This window comes from Vigna umbellata, chromosome 1 (assembly GCF_029865625.1).
Source record: "Vigna umbellata cultivar VRB3 chromosome 1, Vumbellata_1.0, whole genome shotgun sequence".
In the NCBI taxonomy this organism is placed as follows: domain Eukaryota; kingdom Viridiplantae; phylum Streptophyta; class Magnoliopsida; order Fabales; family Fabaceae; genus Vigna; species Vigna umbellata.
This window is the reverse complement of record NC_142165.1, coordinates 100,257,651-100,268,609: the sequence shown is the minus strand read 5'-3', so window position 1 is coordinate 100,268,609 and position 10,959 is coordinate 100,257,651. Positions and strand designations below refer to the sequence as shown.

The window sequence follows — 10,959 nt, the reverse complement described above, 5'->3', positions numbered from 1 at the left end:
TTATGTTTATGACATTTAAAATGTAAACATTTTGAGTGAGTAGTACGATGAGATTGAATCCTATAGGCGAATACAACTGCAGCCTGCACAAGGTTTATGAGTTTTTTCTTTTTACTTATTATTTATGTTATGAGTATGATTTGTTGAGTATAAAATGAAAAAGAAAATAATTTATATTTAATTTCTTTTTCAATAGCTTTCTAAGAAAATAAAGAAGTCTCATTTTTTTTTAAATTAAGAGTTTCAATTAGAGAAAATCTTCTCTTAAATTTCAATTAGGATAATTTTAGATAGAAAGTTAATTTCTGACTTATAACCTAAAAAAAAAAGCGAAATTAAATATTTAAATTTCAAATTTATAAAATAATCCTTTAATTATATACTTAGAGAATCTAACTCAATAAATATTGTCATTTTGTCTTTGCTTCTTGATTCTAGAATTCTCCTTCTATAAAAATTTTAATTTATTTTCTATAGTAACTATTTTTGTAACAAATTAGGAGTTAATTATATTTTTTCATGTATTCAAAATGAACATTTTTTCTAAAAAAAAGGCCCATGGGTTGGTCCTAACCCACAGGCTTTTAAAGATATTTTGGCCCGTGGACTTTTTCTATGAGGGGCTTTTTGGTCCTGTGGATTTTTTTGGTCCCAACCCACATGGGTTAGGGCCAAACCATGTAAGAGGGGCCAAATTGACGGGTCTAGTTACCGTAAAACATTAAACCACTTATATTGTTCTAAATGAATCAAAGTTAAATTAACTAATTTATCAACCCAATGATTATGTTCACAAAATACATTAAAAACATTAAAAACTTTGAATTGCATATACTTATAGAAATGCAAACATCAACACCATCTCTCTTACATCTCACTTTGAGATTCCAAAGAACCATTCATTGACCCAAAAAATCATAACACACTAAAGAATAATCATTCTCCAACCAACCTCTTTGAAAGCTTTCCTTCCAAACATGCTCAAATATGATTCATTAAATTCGGCATAAATAGAAGTCTGTAGTTGAAAAACTACTCATACATTTATTCTCGACTTTCTCTGAAAATACTTGTATATATCTCCAAATCAAGATAAACCTAGCTGCACCATCAATATTCACCTTAAATCAATTCGCATATGAAACTCGTCATATTTATTTCCATGAATGAAATCATCCTACTTTTCCTAATTTTAATATTAAAAAATTTCAATACCAAAAAATAATGGATAATATATTACTCGTATATTTCTTAAATTGATTTTCAATTATATATATATATTATATATATATATATATATATATATATAAAGTCTTTAATTTAAATTATAATAGTTATTTCACGTCTTGAAAGAAAATATAAGATTGAGTAATAAAAGTGCTACCGATTTATTTATATATACTAGTAGCTGTTTTCTTTTTAATCAAGATAGTTTTATTACTCCTACTTATTTTATCAAATAAATGGTGACAATAATCTTTCTTACATTTACTTAACTCTTTATATAAGTAAAAGATTTATTTAAGGAACACTTAAAATATAACATCCTAACATGTAACAAAACACAACACACCTAAGAAAAAAAATTAACAATGAACTTACTCAATTCACAAAAACTAATGGGTTGGTTGAATAGTCCTTTACACCAAAAGTGCGAAGATGGATATGGCTCTTTAAAAGTTAAAAAAATGGGGTAACATTTGATTTTGTTTTTGTTCATAACTCAATAAATGATTTCACTTCTGGGTGAAATGAGTGCATATCTCATTAATAGATTTTACATTAAATTAAGGATATTAAAATAAGTTAACATTTGATTTATTTGAAAGATGCTTTTATATTTCTTATTTAATTTTTTTTTCTTGAAAAAATATATTGGTTTCTAGCGCATAATAGCTGAAATGGTAATGGTCAACCACAGCTAATTTATTCTAAAATTGTTATTAGTAGAGAAAATGTGCTAGAATATATGTAATTAAAGTTTAAATATAAATCAGTACAAGTTTTTAAGTAGTTATCTAATCAAATTAACTTATAACTCTAAATATTCATATATTTTAATTTTAACACTTGATATTCTTATCTATTTTCCATATCCTAAAATAAGCACGCTTCTCATCATAACAGGTCTTTTTCTCTCTCTATTTATATACGTGTCTATCTCTTTAGTTTATTATATAATAAATTTGTCAAAACAAGTTAAAACTAAGATTATAAAAAAATTATATATGAACAATAACTAATTTGTGTTGAAGGAGTAGAATTTTCATGATAGGAATCTTTTCACCGCTGGCTAAAAATATTATGCCTATTTTCAAATACAACAAATAGTATATTTATTTCTATCAAATGTTAATAAAGATATTGTCATATAGCAGTTAGTACCCTCTAATTTCTTCTACAAACATTTATGTTACAATGTTTGAATTAGTTTAAAATTGGCAACACAATACTAAATAATCGTCTGCAGTTTATAAAGAATGTTCGTACAGAGAAAAGATAAAGATAGAGTAAGTTTGGTATTGTTGTAAATTAAAAATTTGAAAATAAAAAAAAAAGATAATTATTTTATTTATATGAATTATATGAACACAGAGAAAGGAAAGAGGAAGGAGGATGGTTGACACAAGGAATGTTTACAATAAGATGAAACAGTTAATTCCCAACTCAACAAGCTATTCTTGGGCAGTTGGCAATGAAAATTCAGCTTATTTTTAAGAATAAATAAATAAATAAAGTAATTAAATCAAATTAATTTAAAAAAATTTATGAGAAACAAACACACAATGAATATGATAATTTTACAAATAAAAACAAAAGGGAAAAATTCTACAACAACCGCAATCACAATAACAAGGAGGAGAGAGTGAAAATCACATAGACGAAAAGATCGTCTTCTGAATCGGAACAAGGTCAGTGAATTTTCTTCTCCTCCCTTCTTACAATTTCCTCTCCTTCCATCTACTAATTCACTTTCTCTGTATAATTAATGGATTGTTATTTCTGTTCATGATTTTAACAATGAGCTTTCAATTTCAATTTTCTGCACGATTTGTTCTTCTTCTTGTTGTTTCTTTTGCTCTTTTTTTTGTTGCTGAGAAAAGGAAATAGAATCATAATTCTCCGCTCAGGTTCTGTTTTTACCTGATTTAGTATTATTTAGTTTTTTTTTTGCCTTATAATATTTACAAAATAAATAAAATTTAGAGAAAAAAAGAAGAGAGAGCCAGAATAACAAAAAGAAAGAACATTGAAACTCAGCAAATCACTGGCATAAAGCACTGTCGATCGGGTTTAACATTCAAATGAGGTGAACTCGGTTTAAGGGCATTTGTTCTACTTCTGATCAATTGGACTTTGTCGTCACTGATTGGTCTGTTTCTCTCCCAGTTTTTCTGTCTTTGTGTTTTTATTTTAAATTTTACTGTTATGTATCATTATCTATTTTGAACATAAACTTCCAACCGAGTTCTGTATTTAGCTTTCTTTGGCCTCTGTTTTTTTTTTCTGATCAAATCCTTATACTTTATGATTAGTTGTTTTTACCGTCTAAAAAGTCAAGATCTAAATTGATTAAATGTAAGAGTTTCGGATATTTATTTTGGGACCTTTTATTTGGCTTCTCTTTTGTTTGTACGTTTTATGTTTATTTATTGATTGATATCATCATCGATTCAGTGATTTCTACATGTTGATGATGGGTTGCTTTAATCTTTATCATATATTTATTTTTTATTTTTTTTTGGAGCAGCTGAAGTGTTTTTTTTTTGTTTCTTACTTTGATTTTTGTTATTGAAGAGCAGGGTTTCAGGTTGAAATTTTAGAGCTGTACATTAGCAATTATGAGATTCAAGAAAGGTAATAAGGTGGAAGTGTTGAGCAAAGTTGAGGTGCCTTGTGGCTCCTGGCTATCTGCAGAGATCATTTGCGGTAATAGCCACCACTATACTGTTAAATATGATGGATATCAAGATGATGCTGGTGAGGCAATTGTGGAGCGGGTATCCAGGAAAGACATCAGGCCATGTCCGCCAGTACCTGTATTCATGGAGAATTGGACTCCAGGTGATGTTGTTGAGGTCTTCCAGAACTTCTCATGGAAGATGGCTACAGTTTTGAAGGTTTTGGGTAAAAACTACATTTTGGTCAGGCTACTTGGATCTTCTTTGGAATTTCAAGTGAGCAAATTTGACATTCGGGTGAGACAGTCTTGGCAAGACGACAAGTGGATAATAGTAGGAAAGGTACCTTCATTTTTGGCTTCTGAATACATTTTCTCCTGTTAGTAATTTCCTAGTGCTATTGGCTTACTGATGTGAATATAGTAACACATCTGTTGTGCTGGTTTTAACTTTTGATTGAATATTTCAAATTTCATTTATTCAGCATGTCTTCTATGCTAAAAGTAACTAATAAAATTATAAAAAGAAAATTTTCTTAGGTTGTTTTTCTTTCAATATTGCCTGTGTCTAACTTTCACGTTTTCTTCAGTTTTCCAGTTTTCTTTTCGTTTCACTTAGCTTTCACAAGTTTTTCTTTGTACTATTTTTCTTCTGGTCCCTCCTTGCTGTTTTATGGATGAATAGTTATTTAACCTTCTCCCATCTTCAGGGTTCTGCCAGCTGTGAGAATAGAAAACGTTCTAGCCAACTTCAGAGGACGGCTACAAAGACAAAACTGTCAGGTTCCACTTACTACCATCCTGAAAAGAAAAACCTGAGTATTCTGGAATCTCGACTTGTCTCTTTTAAAACATTGAAAAGAGGAAGTCATTCACAAGTTGAGGCATATGCTAAACCTCCCCCAAAGTTTAGAGCACTTGAAAATGAAGGTGGATGTCACAGAATAAGAGTTAGAAATTCACTCACGCCATTCAAACAGGTACAGGGTGTGAGTTTTCCAAGAGATGTGCTCGCTGAAGAATGTTTACCTGCTTCTATAAACAGAAAAACTGGGATTCCTAATATGGTGGAGATAGGAAGGAGGAAGCAAACTGGCGCTGTGGGTTGTTCATTTGGAGAAAACTTAGAATCAAATCATGCTGATAGTGTTACGTGCTCTGTTGGTAGTTGTAGTATCACTAGCAGGAATTCCTATAAATTGCAATTTCCTGTATCTGCAGGTCCTTTTGAAGATGTAGATGGTCCATTTAGTGATGCTGAGTCTGCTTGCCAGAGGGGTTATGAGGAAGGAAATTGTTCCCCTCCTACACAAGAGGAATTGGCAGCAGAAATTCATAGGTTAGAGTTGCATGCCTATCGCTGTACAATTGAGGCATTGCATGCATCAGGACCCTTAAGTTGGGAACAGGAAGCATTAATGACAAACCTACGTCTTTCGCTCCACATATCAAACGATGAACATTTAAGGGAGCTAAGAAATTTGATTTCATCCGAAAATAGCATTCCTTTCAGATGACAGGAAATTTTTTCATCTTCAATTTAATACTTTTTCCCTAGGATAGAGTTTCATGACAGTTTGATCTCAACCTCATTCAACTGTAAGAAGAAAGATGAAATATTTCAGTCCTTCATTTATGTTTTATGACTTAGTGGTATAGTTTCATGTGAATGTATATGCTAAACTTCGTGAATAAGTAATAATTTCTGAATTCTTGTCAATCTGTTCTATGATATATCCTCTTAATTTCCTTTGGGCTTCTTCTGGTAAAGACACTACATCAGGATCTTCCTGGAACCTTAAGTTACATTCTAGATTTTGCACAGTTGGAAGACATGATCTGACCACTGAGATTTAAAATTTAGTGGTATACTAAAATACTGGTATATATTGAGGCTCAATGAATAACATGCTTTATAGGACTTGTGTTTGCATAAAATTTTTTATATTTCATGCTGATTTTAGAAGATTGTTTTACATTCATATCATTGCTCTTAAATTAGAACGAGTTGAGAAACTTTCGTTTCCTTTCTTAATTTGTTACATACAACGATACAAGTAATGTTATGTAGGGGACATACAATGTGTAATACTTGTCTCTGTTCTCCATAATTTGGAAGTACAAACAAAGTCATTTGAAGATACTAGTAATGCTTCCCCTGCGTTTTCCAGGGCTGAGGAGGCATGTAGGTGTTGCTTCCAGATGTCTACAGATTTTCTCTTGCTCTAGACAAGGGATGGCTTTTCTAGTATGGCTCTTGATAAGCCAACACTTCCATTGGCTTGTGGAGTTCTCGCATTCTTCCATTTCAGGCCACCTGTTAGCCTCGTATATATGTTTTGCGGAGGATGCATGCTCAGAGTCTTGTGGATACAATGGGATGACCTGATATGTGAATGTACAATTGAAAACTTTCACCTTAGCTTATTATTCAATTGTGATATCTTTTGCATGCTGATGCATGATTCAGTATCAATTACTAATGAAATGATCACTGTCATTTTCTGCGCGTGCATAACATGCAGAGGATGTTTACATGTCAATTCCTAGTTAATGGTTAAAATGTTGAATATCCAGCTTTGTAGTGTTAATGTAATTATAAGTAGAAGGTAGAAGAAGGGTGCACTATGGATGGTTATAATGGGCATTTTGTTTTGCTATAACTAAACAACTGTTAATCACATATATTAATTAATAGTAACATAACTAAGATGTCGAAATGTTCAAAGAAGCACCAATTTTTTAGATAAAGATAATTTTGACAGAAAACCTAAGGACCCAATGCAGTAGACATTGTGGAAAAGGCCTTTTAGTTTCTGATGTGGATACGTATGAAAAGTATTCACTTTCTTCCAAACTTTTAGCAACTCCTCATGTTGTTTTATAATTTGTGTTATTTATCTGTCGATTTGGATTATCCTTTCAGTTCATCTAATACCTGACATGACTGCTTTGAACAATGCTGTTCTAGTACTTGTGCATCTGCTACTAAGCTACGTAAACATGTTTTTCCTTTTATGGTTGTAAGCTTAACACAAGAAAGTTGTCATTGCTCTGTGGCTAGTGCATCAATGCTCAGCAATGATCAATTAGCACAAGGTCCAAATGGCTCTTGGAAGAACATGGCCACAATAAAGCCGGCATGACACGAGGTATGGCTATAAACGGAATATTCGTTTTATGCATACACTCCACAATTCCGATCAATGATCCATACATAGTAAGTAAATAGATTTTGTGCACTTCATTGGCATGTTAGACTTGTTTTGTAATTGAGAATCTAATTTATCCTTATTTCAACTCTTATCGGTGTCCTCCAATATCACTATCTTTAGAGCTCAATTTTCCAGATTTCCAACAAGACATTGGATTTCATTTTGGTTGGCCTAATATCTCAGTTGGGCAAAGATATCTACGTGTTCTTTGTGAAACTTTTGGCTTCAATCTGATGTTTAATCAATGTGGAATCCGGTGCCCTTTGAAGCATGTTCGATGTTTGTCAAAACCTGGGTTTTGAAAAGCTGAATAGCTTGGTTAAACGTATGAATTTTTTATATATATTTTTTCCTTCCATTGTTAGTGCATGTTTAATTTGACATTTACTACCTCCAAACCTCAGACTAGTCTGTTTGATTTCAGTCGCTTTATTTTGCTAAAATTTCTTAACTATCTGTCGCAATATGTGAAAGGTTGGGGAAATGGGTGCCTTTCTTGTGTTTGTTGTAGTTGGCTATCTTATGCAAACACAGTGATATTGGGGGGAAAATTCTGATATACCCTTTTAGTTGGAGATTTTTTGTATGTCATTGACTAATGCAAACTGCCAGTTTTCCAAAATTTAAATATGTTGTTGTAAACTGTTCCGGTATTATTATATCCTGTATGAAAGAATATCAAAATTTGAATCATATTGTTTCTTATTTTAAAAACCGTTTTCTGTTTTTAAGAGAGAAAACTGGTTTGATAAAATTAGGTTTTGATTTAGAACTGAAATATCTTTTTCGTTTTTAAAATGAAAAAAATCAAATAATATCAAAGTTATTTGAATTTAATGTGAAAGTTAACTCGGTCAACTAATTGAAAGTGATTCTTAGTATCGTTTTTAACTAACTGTTATAAATTTTAATAAATTTAACACACAATATGTTTGTGAATGAATGATAATATAAAGTTTTTTACACATTATTACTCGTACTTTCATACATTATTTTCTTCTATTTAAAACAAAAGTGGTACGACATGTGGTGGGGGTGGGTTTGTTTATGAGGAAAGAAATGACATCCAAATCCTGTGAGAACATCGCACTGCTTTTCCTACGAGTTGCCAAAGGAGAAAGCTCCACTAAACTATATTTTATAGCTGTTTAGGAAAATTCAATTCATGTTTATGGAAATGGCTACCTTCCAATACTTTGACAATTTGTATTTTGCAATGTCCAAACATTTTTTAAAGCCATATCTTTAGACCGATAATATATTACAATTAAATTTTCTATCACTTTTAATTAAAAAATAATTTTTTATAATTGTAACAGAACATTAGTAAAAGTTATTTATAGATAAGCCAATTTTCTTAAAAGCTTTTATTTTTAAGTTCAAGCAAATCATCCAAACTTTGTTCTATAATCTGTTGAATGTTTATTTGTTTTAAAGATTTACTGTTTCGGAGTTGTTCCTCAAAAGTTTATAGGAAGAGAAGTGAGCCAATGGGTAACCTTGTTCCAACAACTTTTTGATTGGACCAATTTCCAACTAAAAAGCAACAGTGGGTTTCAGCCAAGCCGAATTGACCTGGACCTCTGGTGGACCTTCTGACCCAAAGTCTTGGACCTGACATTAATTAGGTTTTAAAGGAAACTGTCTCATGGACCCGAAATACTAATATGTTCCATGACAAAACAAAATTGTCCTTTTCTTTTAAGTGTGATCAAATAATAATTTCATATTTAAAAATACATATTTTTTGTTTGGAGTTCTTGATATTTATTCTTCCATTTGCACAATTACTTCACCTATTCTTCTTTCCTCATGCTTCAACAGTATTTTGTTTTCTTTAAATATAAACTAATAGTTTTAAAGAGCATTACAGAAATAAACCACGTTTTTTATATTACAGTCGCATGTTAAAATTAATTTGAACCTCTAAAATGTTTTTGCAGTTTAAATGTTTGATTAAACCCCAAAATTTGTTTTGGGTATCAAAATGAACCATGAGAGACGAAACGTGAAAAATAATTAATTACATGTAGATTTATATAGTTTTTCTTATAAAAAAAATGGTGCCAAGAGTAAAATTATGGTGATTCTATGATGTGGTCATAGAATTATTCTATTGTGACAATAAATCTTATTTATATTATATTATGTTAAAAAATAAATTTTAAATTTAATTTTTATAAAATCAGTTTGTAAGATGATATTTTTTACATCTAATTATGTATTATAGATTAATATGATTTATAGTTGATGTAGAATTTCTAATAAAATGTATAATAGTTTGAATCAAACAATAATTGCATCAATAAAATGTTAAAAGGTATCATTTTCATATTGAATTTGGCATAGTTGATGGATGAGTTATAATAACTTTTAAGTATGTTGCTTTATAGTAGTAAGCTAGTTTAAATAAGGTTGTCAATGGTCCACCAAAATTGAAGTGAGTGGTCTAATCTTCTTTAGTTAGATGAGTTGATTTATAATATTATTGTATATTTATATCATTAAAATAATATATTACAAAAGACTTGATTTTTATAATACTTTTTATTTTAGTTTTTAACTTAAAAAAAGGTTTATAGACTAGACTAGTTTAACGAAATGAAAATGCTCTGATTCACCTAATTTTAGCAACCTACTTGGCTTAATTTTAAAATGTAGCCTAGGATTTAGGTTTTTGAGTGAAATTATACATTTATCAAAATAAAACTCTTTATTTTCTAATATCACATTTTCCACTTACAAAGTATCACCTTTTCCCTTTACAAATCTAAAACCTTATTTGCATAAGTTTTTCATTATTCAAATAAACAAGTATTATTAAAACCTATTTTTAACATTTATATAACATTATAAGCCATAAATAATGAAGTTATAATATTTCGGTATGGTAGTATTTTCCTCCCAAATTAAATTCACATTTTTTTCAATGAATATATATATATATATATATATATATATATATATATATATATATATATATATATATATATATAATGTATTACGTAAGTTAATTCCGTGTTTAGTTTATTAAATTTCATGTAAACTTAGTTTTAGTTATTTGAGTTAAAAAAGTATTTTAATAAGGGTCAAGTAGTGTCTTAAGGCATTAGTTAAAAATAATTAATAAACATTAAAGTTTACAAACTTTTTTAGTTAACTGTATCATTAAATAAATTCTGACTTCAATAATTATTAATATAATTTTATTTTATTTAGAGAATAAAAATGTTTATTAGTGTTATACAAATATAGTTGATATAAAAAAATTAAATAATAAAATAATTTTAATGCTGTTGTACGTTTTTATTTCCTTTTATTTGTTTGTCTTTCATTTTAAAAATATAAATAAACGTAAAAAGAATTTAAATTATCAAAGAAAGCAAAAAAAGGAAAATAGAAAAAATAAAAAGTCAATGTATCAACTATTAAGTAATAAAGTGTTAAATATCTAAATAAATAAAAATATGAATTTGAGACTTCATTAAATAATGATAATCAATTATACCTTAAATAATAATTAAAAAGCAATTAATTCTTTTAGATTTCAACATAAATATAATAGAATAAAAAATCATTATTCATAGAAAAGAGAGAGGAGCTCAGAAAAAAAAAACATAGGCTCAGCTCTAGAATATAGTTTTTCACTTCATTAATTCCCTACAAAGAAAAAAAAAATGTCATGAATGTTGTTTAGTATATTTGAAGTGGAAAATCTAAATATAAATAATTCATTATTATTATTGTTATTATTATTATTATAGCTCTTCTTCTTCAAAAAGTAGGTTTGTTTTTTCTCAGGCACAGGTTCTGTTTTGTGAGCACAAGTTGTTTTTATCCCCA

The 10,959-nt window shown here is 29.3% G+C and overlaps 1 protein-coding gene across 8 annotated transcripts; it reads left to right on the top strand.

The window, feature by feature from the left end:
• Positions 1 to 2,691: 2,691 nt before the first annotated feature.
• LOC124834052 (Plant Tudor-like RNA-binding protein) lies at positions 2,692 to 7,570 on the top strand. Of its 8 annotated transcripts, none has more exons than XR_007028457.2 (6): positions 2,692 to 2,912; positions 3,804 to 4,244; positions 4,612 to 5,240; positions 6,073 to 6,299; positions 6,966 to 7,053; positions 7,237 to 7,570. XR_007028457.2 is itself a non-coding variant. In XM_047308647.2 (4 exons), the coding sequence occupies exons 2-4, from the start codon at positions 3,843 to 3,845 to the stop codon at positions 6,128 to 6,130; spliced, it is 1,089 nt and encodes a 362-aa protein (XP_047164603.1). In that variant the 5' UTR covers positions 2,692 to 2,912; positions 3,804 to 3,842; the 3' UTR covers positions 6,131 to 7,570. The 8 variants fall into 8 exon arrangements, 4 of the variants coding, with proteins under 4 accessions (XP_047164603.1, XP_047164600.1, XP_047164599.1 ...); XR_015783839.1 differs by having other exon boundaries at positions 6,966 to 7,121; XR_007028456.2 differs by having other exon boundaries at positions 6,073 to 7,053.
• Positions 7,571 to 10,959: the final 3,389 nt, after the last annotated feature.